The 21460-nt window shown below is 36.8% G+C and overlaps 1 protein-coding gene and 1 pseudogene across 5 annotated transcripts in view; both read right to left on the reverse strand.

The window, feature by feature from the left end:
* The window catches only part of GPATCH8 (G-patch domain containing 8), a 95036-nt gene that overhangs the window by 22566 nt on the left and 51010 nt on the right, over nucleotides 1-21460 (reverse strand). For all 5 annotated transcript variants that reach the window (XM_024980921.2, XM_005220960.5, XM_003587454.6 and 2 more), the window contains one exon: nucleotides 1416-1559. In XM_024980921.2, coding sequence (XP_024836689.1) covers nucleotides 1416-1559 — 144 coding nt within the window. The remainder of the gene's footprint in view (nucleotides 1-1415; nucleotides 1560-21460) is intronic.
* LOC132343084 (large ribosomal subunit protein eL33-like) lies at nucleotides 1566-21458 on the reverse strand (annotated as a pseudogene).

A 21460-nucleotide genomic window follows, 5' to 3' on the forward strand; every position in this document is an offset into this window, starting at 1 on the left:
ACTCTTTTAATTTATCAAATACAATTCTTAAAGAAATTTCTTAAAGAAATTCTCATGAGCCCAAAATGGTAGACATATATTTAGATGCTAAATGTCTTTGTTAACTCCAGAGAACAAAACAAAAACAAAAAACTCCCAAATTTGACTTACACACACACCAAAAAGCTGAGAAAAATTATTGGATACAATAATTTGGATGCAATAAATTGGATGCAACAGTCACTGTTACATTTGTCTTTCTTGATTCTTTGAAATAGTAAGGTAATTGCTAATATATCTTGTCCATATATATGCTCTCTAGTTTTCTCTTCCTTAAATCAAGCAGAGCTGACAATATATTAAAACAATGTCTAAAGTTGCATATAAAGTTGAAAAGTTGTCTTCAATACAACTCTATTAATGAAAGATTCTTAAATCTTAAACTGGTTAGGTGTGGTTAACTATGGAAAAGATTGCTGCAAAAAAGTGGAAGACCACAACTAGCTTATAAACTATTCCTATGCTAGTAAAAGAAAACTTAGTCAAAGCTTGCCTTTTACGTGCACTGAAATGGTTGGCTGGGAGATGAAGCAAAGATTAGAAAAACGGTTCAAAATGTCCAGCTTATAAGAGCATTTCAGCAATGCTCATACAGCTTACAAATTTATCAAATACAACCACTGTGCCCCCAAAGACCTGGCAAGTTCTGCTAAAGTCACCTATGATCAAATGTCTCAAAATTGTCCTACAGGTTTAAGGACTCATTTCCTTCTTCTAAAATTTCCCAAGGGAATTAATGCCACCTTCTTTATGCTGGTAACTAGTTAGGAATCATTTACTTTTCTAAATCAATGAACGGAAGAAAGAAAAAAAGGCCATAAAGAAGGTGTAATTTGTTTTTCAACAAGCTCTTCAACATGCAGCATCAGAATTTTTTGTTAAAGTTAAAATAGCATCTAACTTTATTTCTCTTTTCAAGATTTATCTATCTTCCAAGGTATACCAAGTAACAAAATGACTTACTGATAGGAAATACCCAACACAGCATGAATTCTTAGATAAGAGAAGATGAAATGACCAAAGCCTGAGATAACTGTTCAAAGTTTAACAAGTTCAGGAACAGGGAGAACTGGAAAAAAGCTCCCAATGATCCTTAGCTGAATTATCAAACTAAATGCAAATTTAGAAACCATTCAAAGCCAAAAATTTTATGCATGAACCTCACAATTCTTCACTCTACAATCTTAGAAGGATGAGGTCTATGTCAGGACTTCTGTCACTGAAAAAAAATCAAGTCAGTCAGATGACCTCAGATAAAGACAGGCAGATACAAGAAACCACAGTCAACAAGTTTGGGGGAGTATTCTCATAAAGTTTAAAATTTATAACAACAAATAACGTATCTTTTTCTTTTTTAGAAATTAACTATTCCTCACCTGCTTGTGTGCATGATCATAGGAGTTGATATGGTTGTCAAATTCCTGGTGTTTCTGATACTGCTTATCACAGAGTTCACAGTAAAAGTTGGCTCTAAGGTCTTCCAGTGCTTTGGCAATGGCCTTCTCTTTGTCAACATAATCCTACAGGAACCACAAAATAAAACAAAGAAAAATGAACTTGGCGAATGTTATAAAAAAGTAGTCTTATTGGAAGAGAGAAAAAGGGCTTTTCATAATATTTAATGGTACCAGTTAAAGTCAGATAGAACACAAGGAGCAATCTGGTAGGGTAATTAGTGTGTGGTTATACTAAGAGCTGTCTTCAAATAAACAAAAGTCGAAAGAACTTAATTTCACCTTCGCTTTTGGCAGTCTGGTGGACTAGATACTGTGGCATCCCCTACTCCTATCCCTGGCTAAAAGCCCCTCAACCAACCAGACGACATAAAACACAATTTTCACTATATTGCAGGAACCATAGAAAGAAAAGCAAATCCCAAAAGGGGAAATCAAAGAAGAAAAAAAAGAACAAAACAAAATTTAAATCAGCCATGATCTGAAACTGAAATTAGAGCTGTGATAGGCAAGGGCTCGCCTTAGGACATATGGGTGACAATGGTGCTTGAGGTTGGAGAAAGGTGGTGCAGCTAAACCTGAGAAGCCTCACTAACAAGGAAAAGAGCCTGGAAGTGGCTGGAAATTTCAGCATCTCTGGGTCTTGGCAGAAGGGATAAAAAATGTTCTCAGAAAGCATCCTCAATTTTGGTCCCAAATTTTCCCCTAGATTAGGAACAGCAAAATAGGAGTTATAATCAAAGATTAGTACACACATAAGAGGAAATAAATCTATCAAAAGCAAGAGTCACAAAAAATAAGCAGCAGATTTAAGCCTCCAAGAACTCAGATTTTGGAATATTCTATTATAGAATATAAAGTAATTATAAAATGTTTAAAATATAAAATGGAGTTACAGATATGAGCAAACAAAACACTATTATAAAAAAATAAAACAAAACCAAAAAACTATGCAAATTGCGAAAGAACCAAATGAGATTTTTACAACTGAAAAACCTAATTGCAAAATATTTTTAAATGCATTAACTCTTTAGGGGATAGGTTTAAAGACAGTCAAGAAACAGCTCAAAATAGATAAAGCAGGGGTGGTGAAAATGTTCTGGAATTAGACTGCAGCAATAGCTGCATGACCTTGTGGAATATACTAAAAAGCACTGAACTGTACAATTTAAAAGGATGAGTTTCATGGTAGGTGAACTGACATAAAGGCTGAAAATTTTTCAGAAGTGATAAGACAGGATTTCACAGGTACACAAAGCATAAGGTAAACCACACAGGTTAAATAAAAAATAAGCACCTAATACATGCTAGTGAAACGGTACGTTATGGGATTAAAGACAATGAAATCATAAAACTACCCAGAAAAAAATTAAGGATCACCCATAATTATACTAATAGTAGATTCAAAAGCAATTAAAAAAAAGATAGAAAATAGTACGCTTCAGTGTGAGAGAAAACATTTTCAATTGTATACCAAAAGAAAATTTTTTAGAAATGATCAAGGCATTTCTAGATAAAAAGAGAATTTACCAAGAGATTCATTAAAAAGGACCTTCTTAAAGCAGAATTTTTGAAATCATAGATTGTGACCCACTAGTGGGTCATGACATTGATTTAGCAGACTGTTACAAATACAAATATGATGCTGTGGAAGTGCTGCATTCAATATGCTAAAAAATTTGGAAAACCAGCAGTGGCCACAGGACTGGAAAAGGTCAGTTTCCATCCTAATCCCAAGGAAAGGCAATGCCAAAGAATGTTCAAACTATCGCACAATTGCACTCACCTCACACACACCACTGAAGTGACTTAGCAGCAGCAGCACACACTAATAAAGTAATGATCAAAATTCCCCAAGCCAGGCTTCAACAGTATGTGAACCATGAACTTCCAGATGTTCAAGTTGGATTTAGAAAAGGCAGAGGAACCAGAGATCAAATTGCCAACATCCACTGGATCATCGAAAAAGCAAAGGAGTTCCAGAAAAACATCTACTTCTGCTTTATTGACTATGCCAAAGCCTTTGACTGTGTGGATCACAACCAACTGTGGAAAATTCTTAGAGAGATGGGAATACCAGACCACCTGACCTGCCTCTTGAGAAATCTAAATGCTGGTCAGTAAGCAAGTTAGAACTGGACATGGAACAACAGACTGATCCCAAATCGGGAAAGGAGTATGTTAAGGCTGTATAATGCCACCCTGCTTATTTAACTTATATGTAGAGTACATCATGAGAAATGCTGGGCTGGATGAAGCACAAGCTGGAATCAAGATTCTGGGAGAAATATCAATAACCTCAGATATGCAGATGACACCACCCTTATGGCAGAAAGTGAAGAAGAACTAAAGAGCCTCTTGATGAAAGTGAAAGAGGAGAGTGAAAAAGTTGGCTTAAAACTCAAAATTCAGAAAAGTAAGATTATGGCATCTGGTCCCATCACTTCGTGGCAAACAGATGGGGAGACAATGGAAACAGTGATAGACCTCATTTTCCTGGGCTCAAAATCACTACAGATGTTGACTGCAGCCATGAAATTAAAAGACGCTTGCTCCTTGGAGGAAAAGCTATGACCAACCTAGACAGCATATTAAAAAGCAGAGACGTTACTTTGCCAACAAAGGTCCATCTAGTCAAAGCTATGGTTTTTCCAGTAGTCATGTATGAATTTGAGAGTTGGACTATAAAGAAAGCTGAGTGCCGAAGAATTGATGCTTTTGAGTTATGGTGTTGGAGAAGACTCTTGAGAGTCCCTTGGACTGCAAGCAGATCCAACCAGTCCATCCGAAAGGAAATCAGCCCTGAATGTTCTTTGGAAGGACTGATGTTGAAGCTGAAACTCCAATACTTTGGTCACCTGATGCAAAGAACTGCCTCAATGGAAAAGACCCTGATGCTGGCAAAGACTGAAAGTGGGAGGAAAAGGGGACGACAGAGGATGAGATGGTTGGATGGCATCACTGACTCGATGGACATGAATTTGAGCAAGCTCCAGGAGTTGCTGATGGACAGGGAAGCCTGGTGTGCTGCAGTCCATGGGGTCACAAAGAGTTGGACACAACTGAGTGACTGAATTGAACATTAGACTTTGTTAAATTAAGCATTATTTGTATTAAAATTTCAAAGATCATTATTAGAAGAGAGAGAGGAGAGTAAAAAAGTTGGCTTAAAGCTCAACATTCAGAAAACAAAGATCATGGCATCCAGTCCCCATCACTTCACGGCAAACAGATGGAGAAACAGTGGAAACAGTGGCAGACTTTATTTTCTTGGGCTCCAAAATCACTGCAGATGGTGACTGCAGCCATGAAATTAAAAGATGCTTACTCCTTGGAATAAGTTATGACCAACCTAGACAGAGGATGAGACGGTTGGACGGCATCACCGACTCAATGGACATGAGTCTGAATAAACTCCGGGAGTTGCTGATGGACAGGGAGGCCTGGCGTGCTGCAGTCCATGGGGTCGCAAAGAGTTGGACACGACTGAGTGACTGAACTGAACTGAGGAATACTAAAGGGGGGAAGATTAAGAAAACTTCAGTTTTATAAAGGTAATACAGGCCAACAAAACACAGAAAAATTAAGAATATAGAAAGTAAAAAGATCTAAGAAACAGACTTACAAGTAATCACAAGAAATGTAAATGCACTAAAATAAAACCGTCAGAAAAATTTAACTACATGCTGATTAGAAGAGATATCCCTATGAGGACTTTGAAAGTTAAAGGACAGAAAAAGATATGCCAGGCAAATTACTAACCAAAAGAAGTTGGAATGACTATTAATGTTCAAGTTTTTAGACTTTATAGTAGAAAACTTTACTTGAGTTTGTGGCTAGCTATGGACTTAAACATAACAAGATTATTCTCCAAATAAGTGGCAATGGTAAGTTTGAAAAGCCAACAAAGATATGCTGGTTTTACATTAGTCTTAATGAGGTTTTGGCTCAAAACTGTGGGGACTGGCAAAAAGAGGTGGTCTGGTTTGACTCAGCAGTTCCACTTAAACAGAGATCGAGACACATCTCAAAGCAAGTGGCTTAATTCATTTGCTATAAGGTAATACAAAAGAGTGAGAAGGGGAAAGGAATGGTAACATGATTGCTTTGCTAGCCTTTTAGTAGGTGCCATTACTCTCATGAGCAGCTCCTTCTAGTTAACAGACCTAAAGATAAATCTCATTGCAAAGGTTCTACAATCAGTTTTTTATTCAACTTAGTATCTTTTGGACAGTTTCAAAACATCTCTATCATCTAACATCTCTCTACAACTATTCAAGTTGAGCTACTTAGTTAGTAAGCAAGAAAAGGTTGCTGTGTTTTGTGTAAGGCCAGTACTAAACTAGTTTGAACAGACTAGTTAAGACTGAAAAATGAATAATGTGGCACATTATGATTTTTTCCCCTCTTCAGTCCTTCTCACTAGTTTTCTCTAAGCTTCCTAGACTACTTCATGTTGTCTGGCTAAAAGCAATTTGTGGATATTCTTCCTTATCAGTGCTGGTTTCCCAGAAAGAAGTCAGAAAGTTCACTTGCCCAATTTTCCTTAAAATTAAGGTGAAGACATATGATCTACCATCTCTTCCTGTGAAATGTATTTTATATGAGACTTTGATTCAAAAGTGAGCAGTACAAAGAAGTGCCAAGTGGAATCCATCTTCTAGCAATGGTGGCTGCAAAAGCATATTGATTACAAGAGATTATTGTATCTCAAGTCTTTCAATGGGAACCACATTCCTTCTTTCGTAAGTACTTTCTTTGAAATTTCTTTTAGATAGTCTTTTGCTAGCAAATGGATTTTTTTAATCTGAAAATTTATTTTTAATCTTTATTCTTAAAGATATTTTTGCTGGGTATACAATTATAGGTTGATGGTTGTTTGTTCTGAGCATATTCAACATTCCATTAGATTGCATCAATAACAGAACTGACACTGTATTCTGATTTCCTTGTTACTGTAACAGTTCTTCAAAGACTGTCTTTTGTTTGATATTGTACAGTTTTATCAGGATTTTATCAGGATATTACAGTTTTATCTATGTGTACACCTTCTTTTTTATCTTGCTCCAGAGATTCATTAGGCTTCCCGAATATATGAGTTGTGTCTTTCGTCAAATTCTGGGATCTCTTCTTTGAACACTGCCTCTGCCATTTTTCTTTCATTCTGGAACTCTACCTAAACACATTAGTTTTACATTCTTTATCATATAACTCCATTTTTTTCATGTATTTTCCATTTCTCCTTTTCTTGCCCTCCCTCTCTCCACTTTTTGCTACATTCTTCAGATGTGTTACAATTCAAAATTCAACTTTGTGTAAAATGCTATTAAATCTTCCCCTTAAGTCTTGTGCCCTTCCTTACTCATAATCTGAATTCTTAAAAAAAAATTTTTTTAAACAAATCCACTTTATTTATTTTTTAATAAGTTTAAATCCTCAAAGGGTAACAGCATCACACAGATTCCGGATCCAATGGCCTTAGCAGGAAAGATTGTTTTGGAACTGGTATGAACCATGTCACTGTTTCCATGAGTGTAAATTATCCTTCCCCAGATTACTCTGGTTTTGTTAGGTTTTCCACCAGGAGTTAGTGAGTTGTTCTTTGCTTTGCACACATAAGCTCATCTCTTGCCTAGACAGAATTCAGTTTCATCTCAAGCATATACACCTTCCATTTTCAGGCGAGTTGTGTGGTTCCCTCTGGTTCCATAGACCTCGCTTATAGACAGCAAAAATGGCCTCAGACCACAACCTTCCAGACATATTTGTTGTTTTAGAAGTCCTATTTCCAGCAAGCCTCCAGAGTCCAAGATGGTTGAAAGAGCCCAATTTATTCTTAAACATACTAAATATGCTTGTCTTACATGCTTTAATCTGTGCTTACAATTTTAGTATCTTAAATCTTAAAGAGGTCTGACCCGTCTCTTTTTTTCTTCATTAATTCTAGTCCATAGTGTCTAGTTTCTCAGTTGGATTTATGATTTGACTATGATTTCTTATTTGGGGGAGCTTTATTTAGGAGTTCTTTTTTTCATGTGTGCGACTAGCAGGATTTTAGTTCCCCATTCAGGGACTGAATCTGCGCTATAGCAGTGAAAGCGCCACTGCACCATCAGGTAAATTCCCTTTATAGGAGTTCTTTGAGGCCTAAGTTGTTTCAGAGAAGTTTGAATTTTCTTCTTCCCAAGGGCCTGAGATCATTTTATCATGTATTTCATTTGTTTTTAAAATGTCCCATTTTTATTTTATGTCCCACTAAAAAAGAAACAACTTCTCAGTCATTATCTCTACTTTCTCCTATTAGGATTTTTAAAATACTGCATTAAAGTATTACCCCACTGATCTTAGATATTCTGTTCTGTTTGGGTTTTTTGTGTGTGTGTGTGTGTGTTTTCTTTCAATTTCAGTTTGGATAATTTCTATTGACTTGCCTTCAAATTTATAGATTCTATCCTCTTCTGTGTTTAGTCTGCTGCTAAGTTCAATCTTCATCTCTGATACTGTATTTTCCCTTTCTCCCTGGGTGATTTAATCCATTTTCATGACAATAACATCATCGATATGCTACAAATCTCCCAGTCCAATATTTCTTGCTGAGACCAACAAAAGAATGCAGCTTTAAAGAGGAAAAGAAGTAGGGGAAGGGAAGGTGGGAAAACAGGGAAGACAAAATAAGATGGCAGATTTAAATCCAAATATACTTGAAATGACTTTATTACTAGATTAAATATTCCAATTAAGAAAGACTAGGAGGAAAAAAGAAATTAGAAGACAGACTAGATAAAACACCTCTAAATAATCCAATTAAATATTGATTACAAAAGTTAACAGAAAAAGGGTGAAAACAGATGCATTCTCTATGAATTGAAGGGAACTTCCTCAATCTGATAAAGCCATCTATGAAAAACGTCAGCTAACATCACACTTAAAAGACTAAAAGCTAGCCCCCTAAAATCAGAAGAGAGATGTCTGTTCCCTTCTAAGACAGTTATCTGCTTTTGCCATTTCACTGCTAAATGAATTTAGCAAAGTTGTAGGATACAAGATAGGATACAAGATTAACATAAAAAAAATAACAATATCATAAAAAACTAGAGTGTGTGTGCCTAGTCACTCAGTCATGTCCACTCTTTGCGACCACATGGACTGTAGCCCGCCAGGCTCCTCTGTCCATGGGGATTCTCTAGGCAAGAACACTGGAGTAGGTTGCCATCCCCTCCTTCAGGGAATCTTCTCAACCCAGGAGCTGAACCCAGGTTTCCCACACTGCAGGCAGATTCTTTACCATCTTAGCCACCAGGGAAGCCCAAGAATACTGGAGTGGGTAGCCTATCCCTTCTCCAGGGGAACTTCCCAACCAAGGAATCAAACCAGGGTCTCCTGCATTGCAGGCAGATTCTTTACTAGCTGAGCTACCTGGGAAGCCCAAAAAACCACAATACATAGGATTGAATTAACAAGAGAAATATAGAACTTAAACATTGAATTTGTATGGAAGCACAAAAGACCCCAAACAGCCAAAGCAATCTCTAGAAAGAAAAACAGCTGGAGGAATCAGAGTCCCTGAGTTCAGACTATACTACAAACTAGAGTAATCAAGACACTATGGTACTGGCATAAAAACAGAAATATAGATCAATGATACAAGATAGAAAGCCCAGAGATAAACCTAAGCACCTACAGTCACCTAATCTATGACAGAGGAGGCAAGAATATACAAGGGAGAAAAGACAGCCTCTTCAATAAGTGGTGCTGGGAAAACTGGATGACTCTAGGTAAAAGAATGAAATAAGAACACTATTTAACACCCTACACAAAATAAACTCAAAATGGATTAAAGACCTAAATGTAAGATGAGACACTATAAAACTCTTAGAGGAAAATACAAGCAAAATGTTATTTGACATAAACCACAGCAAGACCTTTTTGACTCACCTTCTAAAGAATGAAATTTAAAATAAACAAATGGGATCTATTTAAACTTAAAAGTTTTTGCATGACAAAGGAAATCATAAACAAGATAAAAAGACAACCCATAGAACAGGAAAAAATATCTGCAAACGAAACAACGGACAAAGGATTGATTAATCTCCAAAATATACAAACAGCTCACGGAGCTCAGTATCAAAAAATGAACAAAGAATCCAATAAAAAAAATGGGTCAATCAAAAACCTAAACAGATATCTCTCCAGGGGAGACACAGATGGCCAAAAGGCACATGAAAAGATGCTCAACATCATTAATTATTAGACAAATACAAATAAAAATTACAATGAAGTATCATCTCACACAGGTCAGAACGACCATCATCAAAAAGTCTACAAACAATAAATGCTGGAGAGTGGAGAAAAGGGAATCCTATTACAGGTTGGTGGGAATGTAAATTGATATAGCCTCTGTGGAGAACAGTATGGAGGTTCCTTAAAAGACTAAAAACAGAACTACCTTAGGACCCAGCAATTCCACTACTAGGCATATACCCTAAGAAAACCAAAATTCAAAGTTACACACGTTCACTGCAGCCCTATTTACAAAAGCCAGGACATGGAAACAACCTAAATGTACAATGATAGATGAATGGATAAAGAGGTGGTACATATATACAACTGAATATTGCTCAGCCATAAAAAAGAACAAAATTTAGTCATTTGTAGAGATGTGGATGGACCTACAGTCTGTCATACTGAGTGAAGTTAGTCAGAAAGAGAAAAACATCATATTTTAGTGCATACATGTGGAATGTAAAGCAATTATACTTCAATTTAAAACACCCCAAACCAATCTATAGAATCAACATAATCCTTATCAGAATCCCAGCTGGGGGATTTCCCTGGCACTCGAGTCGTTAAGACTGTGCTTCCGGACTTCCCTGATGGTCCAGCAGTTAAGAATCCGCCTGCCAATGCAGGGGGTGTGGGTTCAATCCCTGGTCCAGGAAAATTCCACATGCTATGGAGCAACTGGGCCCATGAGCCAGTGCCATAACTACTGGAGCCACTGTGTCCTAGAGCCCGTGCTCTGAAACGAGAGAAGCCACTACAATGAGAAGCCCACACATTGCAACTAGGGAAAGCCTGTGCACATCAATGAAGACCCAGCACAGCCATAAATAAACACATAATAAATTTTTTTTTAATTAAAAAAAAAAGAAAAAAAGACTTTGCACTTCCAATGCAGGGGGCACGGGTTCAATCCATGGTCAGGGAACTAAGATGCCACATGCTGCAAGGTACAGCCAAAAACAGAATAAGTAAAAAGATTTAATAAACAAATAATGAAAGAACTGCAACTGCCTTCTTTGTAGAAATTGACAAGCTCATTCTAAAATGCACACAGAACTGTAAGGGACCAAGAACAGCCAAAACAATCCTAAAAATGAATAAATTAGAAAGGCTCACACTTCTCAACTGCAAAACTTGCTACAAAGCAACAGTAGTAAAGACAGTGTGTTTCTCCAAAGGCATGCAGATTAATGGAATATAAATGAGAGGGAAAACCCCACACATTTATGGTCAACTGATTTCTGATGAGGTGCCAAGGCCATTCAATGGGGAAAAAATAGTCTTTTCAACAAATAATGCTGGGACAACTGTGCAGGCACAGGCAAAAGACTGAATTTGGACCCCTTTCTGTTAATTTTGACATGCAAAAATTAATTTAAAATATACCAAAGACCCAAAGCTATAAGAGCTAAAACTATAAAACTCTTAGAAGGAAACATAGGTGTAACTTTTCATGGTCTTGGATTAAGCAATGGGTTCTTAGATATGATATCAAAAACACAAGCAACCAAAGAAACAAAGATAAAATGGACTTCACCAAAATTTAAAACTATGAGCAACAAAGGACATTATCAAGTGAAACGACAATAAAAAAAAGGAAGAAAATATCTGCAAATCATACATCTGACAAAGGTTCTTATAACACAATAAAATGAAAATTAATAAAACAGACAAATAAAATTAATAAAATTAATAAAAACACAGTCTGTCAAAAGACAGACCTCCCTGGTAGTCCAATGGTTAATAATCCTCCTGCCAATGCAGGCAACACGGATTTGATCCCTGGTCTGGGCAGATTCCATATACCATGGGGCAACTAAGCCTGTGTGGCACAACTACTGAAGCCCACACACCCTAGAGCTGGTGCTCCACCACAAGAGAAGCCACACAATGAGAAGCCCTTTCATCACAACTACAGAGTAGCCCCCACTCATTCCCAGCACAGCCAAAAATAAAACAAATTAAATTTTTTTTTTAATTTTAAGAAATACAGTATTATTTTTTAAAAATGCGCAAAAGATCTGAATAGACATTTCTCAAAAAAACATCATTTAAAGGTCCATAAGCACATGAAAAGGTGCTCAACCAAAACCAAAAGAAGATACTGCTACTTCATACCTACTACAATGACTATAATAAAAAAGAAAACGAGTGTTAAGAATGTGGAGAAATTGTAACTCTCATATAGCACTGGTGGGAATGCAAAGTGGTACAACCATCTGTGGAAAAGAGTGGTGGTTCCTTAAAAAGTTAAACACTGACTTACCATTTAACTAGCAATTTCATTCCTAGGTATACACAAAAGAGAACTGAAAAATATATTCACACAAAAACTTGCACAAGATGTTCAGAGCAGGATTATCACAATAGCCAAAAATTGGAAACAACTCATATGGCCATTAATTGATGAATAAACAAACTGTAGTATACTCATACAATGCAATATTATTCAGTCCTAAAAAGGGATGAAGTTTTGATACATACTATTTACATGGATGAACTTGGGAAACATTATGCTAAGTAAAAGAAGTCAGATACAAAAAGCCACATATTGAATGATTTATTAATAATTTACATGAAATGATCAGAATAGGCAGATCTATAGTGACAAACAGTGGCTGCCAGGGGAGGGAGACGTGGTGGGGTGGGGGAAGAAGGAGGAGTGACTGCTGACAAGTACACGGTTTCTTCTGGGAGTAAAGTAGATGTTCTAGAATTAATGGTGATGGTTGTACAACACTGTGAATATGCTGAGTTACTAAACTATATTACATATGGGTGAACAGCAGCAAAAAAAAATCTACCTGAAAAAACATAACTGAATGATAAACACGAAATTCAGAATAGTGCTTACCTCAGGAAGAGGAAGTGAATGGGATGGGATCATAAAGTTATTGATAACGTTCTTTTTCTTAAATAGAGCAGAGTGTTAAACACAAGTGTCTATAGTTGCTTTTTATATCTTCTACATATTTGCTAAATACCTTATCAATATTGATGCTAAGGGTATCAAAATAGGACAGCATTTCCACCCCCCACCCCCCCATTAAAAGTGTGGTAGAGCTATTTGGCTTTAAAACTATGTACAACTTTCACACACACACACAAAGAATAGAAGGCAGTGAGTGTAGACTATTTTTTCAAAAATAGTAGCTGCAGTGACTAAGAGTCAATAGAGTGAAGTTTATTTTGGTTTTAGTGGTTCCTTTCCCCTAAGAATGTGTGAGAATGTTTACTGGTGATAGGAAATGTATGAGTGAGTTTGCCAACACAAGAAAAAAGATGTAAACTTCTTGATAAGACAGAGAGGATTAGGATCCAGAATTCAGATGTAGGTAGGAAGTTCATTTGACAAACCATGAAACCAGGGAAAAACATTTAAGGATGGGAACAGATAGACCAAAGTCTGATGGCAGATTTATAGATAGAAGAAGGCACTCTCATTTGATAGTCTAAATTGTCTCTACGCTTCCTACTAGGAGTAAGAAAAGATGCAAGAAGGACAAGGGTAGCTGAGGGAAGGTAAGAGCTTGAGGATCAATGTTTTGAGAATGACCGCTGAACAGACTAAGAGGAAGATAACGCATGAAAGGATTCCTTGACAGTTCTGAGAGTCCACTGAGTTGGCACCAGTCCCAGACTACGCTACTGCAATGATGTAGAAATGAAGGATGCAAGTATTTGTACTGAGTGGAGATAGGTTCTTGGTAAGCAGGCATGACAAAAAGGACTGGGAAGAAAGGAAGCTGGAATTGAAGTGTTGAGAGAAGGAAAAAGATCAATCTGTGGTGTTCAAGACCTATAAATTAAGGAGTGGCTAAGTTACTAAAGTCAAGGTTCCAAGGTCATGTGAAGGTGAAGAACAAACATGAAATAAAGGAGTGAAACATCAAGAAATGGAGAGGGTTTTAGGAGCTGTATAATTCACAGTTGATAAGATTTCTGAGTAAAAAAAAATCTGATCAATAAAATGAGGATAATTCCTGTTCTATCTCCACAAAGAGTTCAAAAGTGAAATAATTTCTTGGTCAGGAGAGAAAGAGTCTCAAAATATAATATATAATTTAATGAGGTTGTGTACTACTCAGATATTTCATGTATTCATTACTTGATAACTTTTACTTGAAAAACAATAAAAATGCATTCTCTAAAATGTTTATATTCCTGACAGTGTATCAAATGAGATGACAATCAAAACTGCAAACTACACAAGGAAACAAACCACTGTGAGGAAGTCAGAAGCAGCAAATTACAAAAACATTTATAAAGTACTATAGATGATAGAGACTTGAAAGAAATTATAAAATAAGAAAATTTAGAATGTTTTAAGAAAAATAAGACAGAAATAGTAACCAAAAGGCAAAGGTTTTGCTTTCCAAAAAATTGGCAATTTTGGGGGAAAAGAATCAAAAAGATATTTTAAAAGGCACTGATTTTCAATACAGTTGTTTTTAAAGAAGTCATTGAAATATAATAAAACTATAAATATTAATTTTAGAATATACATGGTAGGTATATAAGTATTAAATGTACAGATCTTTCAATTTTCCTGTATGCTCAACAATTTTCATTATGAAGTATCACTGAAATAAAAGTAAGTAAATGATAAATTAGGTACAACTAGAAGAGAAAATCCTCTATACTATCTTCTAAACTCTGTTTTTCCCTTTTAGATTTAAATCTTTAATCCACCTGTAGTTGATTAGTGTACAGTATGGAAGTACAGTCTCCTCCAACAATACAAGAGAAGACTCTACACATGGACATCATCAGATGGCCCAAACCAAAATCAGACTGATTATATTCTTTGCAGCCAAAGATGGAGAAGCTCTATACAGTCAACAAAAACAAGACTGGGAGCTAACTGTGGCTCAGATCATGAATTCCTTATTGCCAAATTCAGACTTAAATTGACCATTCAGGTATGACCTGAATCACATCCCTTGATTATACAGTGGAAGTGAGAAATAGATTCAAGGGATTAGATCTTATAGAGTGCCTCAAGAACTGTGGACAAAGGTTCGTGACACTGTACAGGAGACAGTGAGCAAGACCATCCCCAAGAAAAAGAAATGCAAAAAAGCAAAATGGCTGTCTGAGGAGGCCTTACAAATAGCTGAGAAAAGAAGTGAAGCAAAAAACAAAGGAGAAAAGCAAAGATATACCCATCTGAATGCAGAGTTCCAAAGAATAGCAAGGAGAGATAGGAAAGCCTTCCTCAGTGATCAGTGCAAAGAAATAGAGGAAAACAATAGAATGGGAAAAACTAGAGATCTCTTCAAGAAAATTAAAGATACCAAGGGAACATTTCATGCAAAGATGGACACAATAAAGGACAGAAATGGTATGGACCTCACAGAAGCAGAAGATATTAAGAAGTGGCAAGAATGTACAGAAGAACTATACAAAAAAGATCTTCATGACCCAGATAATCACAATAGTATGATTACTCACCTAGAGCCAGACATCCTGGAATACAAAGTCAAGTAGGCCTTAGGAAGCATTACTACGAACAAAGCTAATGGAGGTGATGGAATTCCAGTTGAGCTATTTCAAATCCTGAAAGATGATGCTGTGAAAGTGCTGCACTCAATATGCCAGCAAATTTGGAAAACTCAGCAGTGGCCATACTGGAAAAGGTCAGTTTTCATCCTAATCCCAAAGAAAGGCAATGCGAAAGAATGTTCAAACTATTGCACAATTGCATTCATCTCACACACTAACAAAGTAATGCTCAAAATTCTCCAAGCCAGGCTTCAACAGTACATGAACCGTGAACTTCCAGATGTTCAAGCTGGATTCAGAAAAGGCAGAGGAACCAGAGATCAAATTGCCAACATCCGCTGGATCATCGAAAAAGCAAGAGAGTTCCAGAAAAACACCTACTTCTGCTTTATTGACTATGCCAAAGCCTTTGACTGTGTGGATCACTTGGAACCAACTGTGGAAAATTCTTAAAGAGATGGGAATACCAGACCACCTGACCTGCCTCTTGAGAAATCTGAATGCAGGTCAGTAAGCAAGTTAGAACTGGACATGGAACAACAGACTGATCCCAAATCGGAAAAGGAGTACGTTAAGGCTGTATAATGCCACCCTGCTTATTTAACTTATATGTAGAGTACATCATGAGAAATGCTGGGCTGGATGAAGCACAAGCTGGAATCAAGATTCTGGGAGAAATATCAATAACCTCAGATATGCAGATGACACCACCCTTATGGCAGAAAGTGAAGAGGAACTAAAGAGCCTCTTGATGAAAGTGAAAGAGGAGAGTGAAAAAGTTGGCTTAAAACTCAAAATTCAGAAAAGTAAGATTATGGCGTCTGGTCCCATCACTTCGTGGCAAACAGACGGGGAGACAATGGAAACAGTGATAGACTTCATTTTCCTGGGCTCAAAATCACTACAGATGTTGACTGCAGCCATGAAATTAAAAGACGCTTGCTCCTTGGAGGAAAAGCTATGACCAACCTAGACAGCATATTAAAAAGCAGAGACATTACTTTGCCAACAAAGGCCCATCTAGTCAAAGCTATGGTTTTTCCAGTAGTCATGTATGGATTTGAGAGTTGGACTATAAAGAAAGCTGAGCGCTGAAGAATTGACGCTTTTGAGCTGTGGTGTTGGAGAAGACTCTTGAGAGTCCCTTGGACTGCAAGCAGATCCGACCAGTCCATCTGAAAGGAAATCAGCCCTGAATGTTCTTTGGAAGGACTGATGTTGAAGCTGAAACTCCAATACTTTGGCCACCTGATGCAAAGAACTGATTCACTGGAAAAGACCCTGATGCTGGGAAGGATTGAGGGCGGGAGTGGAAGAGGACAGAGGATGATATGGTTGGATGGCATCATCAACTCAATGGATATGAGTTGAGTAAACCCCAGGAGTTGGTGATGGACAGGGAGGCCTGGCATGCTGCTGTCCATGGGGTCACAAAGAGTCAAACATGACTGAGCAACTGAACTGAACTGATGGGGGCAGAAGTTCAAAGTCACTATTTCCCATATGGATAGCCAATTGTCTCAGAATCATTTACTGAAAAATTCATTCTTTTCCCCACTTATTTGCAATATCACCTTTCTCTTATCAAGTGGTCAAATATGTAAGGGTCTGCATCTGGGCTCTCTTTTCTGTTCCATTGGCCTATTCCTGTGCCAATAACATATCTTAATTACTGTAGCTTTCTATCTTATACTTTAAGAATTCTTTGACTATTCTTGGGCCTTTGCACTTTCATATAAATTTTGGAATCAGCTTATCAAATTCCATACAAAATTTTATTGCGATGTCTATCTGACTGATTTGAATATATAGGAAGATTGAAGGAAAACAAATGCCCTTACAATACTGGATCTTTTAATTCATGACCATAATAAAAAAAAAATCTCATTTTTAAAATTTATTGTTCTTTAATGCCTCATTGAAAATAATGCTTCACAATTTTTCTCTTAAGTCTCCCACATCTCATTAGATCTATACTCAAATGCTTCATATACTTGTTTGCTATTACAATTGATGACATTTTGTTATCTCCAGCTTCTAATTCTCTGTTCTTGATATACAGATGCCACCCCTTGGTGGCTCAGATGGTAAAGAATCTGCCTTCAATGCAGGAGACCCAGATTCAATCCCTGGGTTGGAAAGATCCCCTGGAGAAGGAAATGGCTACCCACTCCAGTACTCTTGCCTGGAGAATCCCATGGACACAGGAGCCTGGCAGGCTACAGTCTGTATGCAAATTTAAATTAGATTTTGTATCAAGCATCCCGCTAAACTCTGTTATTTGTAACTCTTGTGTAAATTCTCTTGGATATCTCTGAATATAATCATAGCTACAAACAAAAGACCGTTGTCTCTCCCTTTCATCTTATATCTTTGTTTCTACCTGTCTGCCTTACTGCCTTGCTACTTAAGACTTCGAACACAATATTTAATAAAAACAATAACTCAGGCATCCTTGTCACATTTCCCTATCTCAAAAGGAAAGTTTTCAACTTTTCAATATTAAGTATGATGTCTCCTGTACAGTTTTTATAGGCATTCCATCTGGTTAAAAAAGGTCCTTTCTTGGTCAGGTGGACAAGATTATGAATGAATGATTAAGATGATTACATAATTTTTTCTCTTTAGTCATGTAACATGGTTGACTATATAAACTGATTTTAACATTAAATCAATCTTGCATTCCTGGGATAACTTAGTTATGGCATATCCTAAATTAGTTCTCGTATTTTAAGATTTGCATCTGTAACCTATGTGCAGGGCAGGGAGAGAAACTCAAACACAGAGAACAGACTTATGGACACAGTGGAGGAGGGAGAGGGTGGGACGAGTTGAGAGTAACACTGAAATATACACATTCAGTTCAGTTCAGTTCAGCTGCTCAGTCGCGTCTGACTCTTTGTGACCCCATGGACTGCAGCACGCCAGGCTTCCCTGTCCATCACCAACTCCCAGAGTTTGCTCAAATTCATGTCCATTGAGTCAGTGATGCCATCCAACCATCTCACCCTCTGTCGTCCCCTTCTCTTCCTGCCTTCAATCCTTCCTGGCATCAGGGTCTTTTCAAATGAGTCAGCTCTTCGCATCAGGTGGCCAAAGTATTGGAGTTTAAGCTTCACCATCAGTCCTTCCAATGAACAGTCAGGACTGATTTCCTTTAGGATATACATTACCACGTGTAAAACAGATAGCTAATGGGAAGCTGCTGTATAGCACAGGGAGCTCAGTCTAGTGCTTTGTGACAAACCAGAGGGGTGTCAGATGGGGTGAGAGGTAGGATGGAGGTTCAAGAGGGAGGGGACATATGTATACCGATGGCTGATTCATGTTGATGTATGGTAGAAACCAACCAACACTGTAAAGCAATTATCCTCTGATTAAAAAATAAGTTTAAAAAAAGGAAAAAAATTTTAAAAATCTGCATTTGTGTTATATGTCATTATAATTAACTGTCCTTATCAGGATTTATCTTCAAGATGGTACTTTCTGTTGTTTTTTATAGCCACTAAGTCATGTCTGACTCTTTTGTAATCCCCATGGGCTACAGCCTGTTAGGCTCCTTCTGTCCATGGGATTTCCCAGGCAAGAATACTGGAGTTAAACTGCCATTTCTTTCTCCAGGGGATCTATGGTACTAGTCTCTTTCATTAAATGAGCTAGGATTTTTTCTTCATTTTCAATTCCCTGAAGATCAGGAATAGCTGCTGTTCAAGGCCGAAGTTATTTCTTTTATGATTTTTGATAGAACTCAGTATAGTGAAGTTATTTGGGCTGTATGGAAAGATTTTTCACTACATATTTAACTTATATAATTTATACACATTATAAGATTACTGAGGTTTTCCATTTCTATTCAAGTCTATTTTAGGAAGTTATATATTTTAAGAATTCATCTACTTAAAACTATCTTTACATTCAAAGCATAGTTATCCGTACTATTTTTATCTTTTACTGCCTGCCACACCTACAATGATATCCTCTCTTTTCATTATTGATATTGGTTTTCTACCATCTTTTCTTTCTCAATATCACCACAAGTATGTCAAAGAACAAACTTTTGGATCTGTTGTATATTTGTTTTCTATTTCATTCTTTTTTTGTTCTTATCATTATCTTCATTACTTCTTTTTTTTTTTTTAAACATTCTTTGTGTTTATTTTGCTATTCTTTTGGCTAACTTCCCAAGAGAAACGTTTACTTCATTTATTTCTTGCCTTTCTTTTTTTCTGAGGTAAGCATTTAAGGACATGTATTTGCTATAAAATATAATATTGCTTTAGCTTACCTTACAAATTTTGATGTGTAACATTTTTTTCTTTCAGTCCAAAATATTTTGTAATTACGATTGTGATTTCTGCTTCTACTGGCAGGTTAAATAAAAATGTGTATCTTAATTTTGAAAGGTTTTAAAAAACTTTTAAAAAGCTAATTGTTTTGTGGCTTGATAACTTGATTTTCCAGGTGGCGCTAGTGGTAAAGAATCCGCCTGCCAACGCAGGAGACACAAGAGAGGCTGGTTTGATCCCTGGGTCTGGAAGATCCCCTAGAGGAGGAAACGGCACCCCACTCCAGTATTCCTGACTGCAAAATTCCACGAAAGGAGCCTGGAGGGCTACAGTCTGTGGGGCCGCAAAGTGTTGGACATGACTGAGAAACTAAGCACACACACACACAAAACTTGATTTCAGTTCTCTGAAATTTGTTCATACTTTTATGACACACCAAACATGGTAGAAAAAAATTTTTTGTTTAAATAAATGTTTCATATACATTTGAAAATTGCTATTTTCAAAGTGATTGGATACACAGCTCTATAAAAGCATTAGGTGAAATTTGTTAAATGTGTTGTTCCAAGCTTCCAAACATCCTTGCAGATATTTCTTTCCTCTACTTGTATCAATTACTGAGAGATATATATTAAAATCTCCCATTACTGTGGTAGATTTAACAATTCTACTTGCAGTTCTGTCAGTTTTTGCTTTATACATTTTTTTTTAATGGTAGAACAGGTTTTTAAAAATGAATCCCTTTACTTTCTGCTTACCTTAAATACCAAGACCAAAATCAGTTTCTATATGATAGTTTTCACTGAATCTGTTTCTTATCTTCAAATTTACCTATTTCATAGTAGAGATTGAACTTACTGAAACATCTTAAAAAGCAAGTACGTTGGTCTTTTTTTTTCCAAGAGAAAAACAATCAGAAATTTATTACCAGGGCATCATGCATACACATCCGAGTAGTCAGTGATGGCTAACTCAAAAGGGGTGGTTAAAACTTGAGCTTATATGCATCTTAACAAAATAACAATAACTTTTTAGAGAAGTGACAAGACAAAGGAAAAGGACTTTAAGTTTCTAGAACAGCAAATGGGGGAACTAATGGAAGATAAGAGTTAGTTAGTAAAGGTTTGCTTCCCTGTTGGTGCTAAGTGGTAAAGAACCTGCCTGCTAATGCAGGAGACATGAGATGCAGGTTCAATCCCTGGGTCGGGAAGATCCCCTGGAGGAAGAAATGGCAACATACTCCAGTATCTTTGCCTGGAGAATCCCAAAGACAGAGGAGTCTAGCAGGCTACAGTCCACGGGGTTGCACAGAGTAGGACATGACTGAAGTGACTCAGCACAAAGCACGATAAAGGTTTGCTACGTAGATCTCTCTGGTGCCCATCTTTGGGCTGATTAGGGTCTAGAGTTGTCTCTGGTGATTAATTTCTGTCCTCCTGGTAGAGAAGGGAAGGGGGATGCCCCTGGTGAGTCATTTTTGAAAGCTAACTTATATTCTAAGCTACAGTTTTCTATTACTATTAGCTTAAAAAGGAAGATACTAAAGTTCTCCATTGTTATTCTTTAAACTCCTCATCCATTAAAAAAGGAAAAAAAGGCTTATCAATAGTATCAAGCTCTCAAAGGACTCATCAATTCTTACTATTATTACCTAATGTATTCCAGGCATTGTTTTCAAACCCTAATGTAATCTCCACAACAGACATACAAAGTGGTTGTTACATTTAGAGATAATAATATCTCTAAAGTTTTTAACAGAAGCAATAAATAACAGAAACCTGAGGACTAAGACTAATCAATACCAAATGGCAAACAAATATTGTTGTCAAAGGATTGTTTTCACCAAAATGAATATCTCAATGTGAAAGCCCCACATGCAAGAATGGTTTCATT

This window comes from Bos taurus, chromosome 19 (assembly GCF_002263795.3).
Source record: "Bos taurus isolate L1 Dominette 01449 registration number 42190680 breed Hereford chromosome 19, ARS-UCD2.0, whole genome shotgun sequence".
Lineage (NCBI taxonomy): Eukaryota > Metazoa > Chordata > Mammalia > Artiodactyla > Bovidae > Bos > Bos taurus.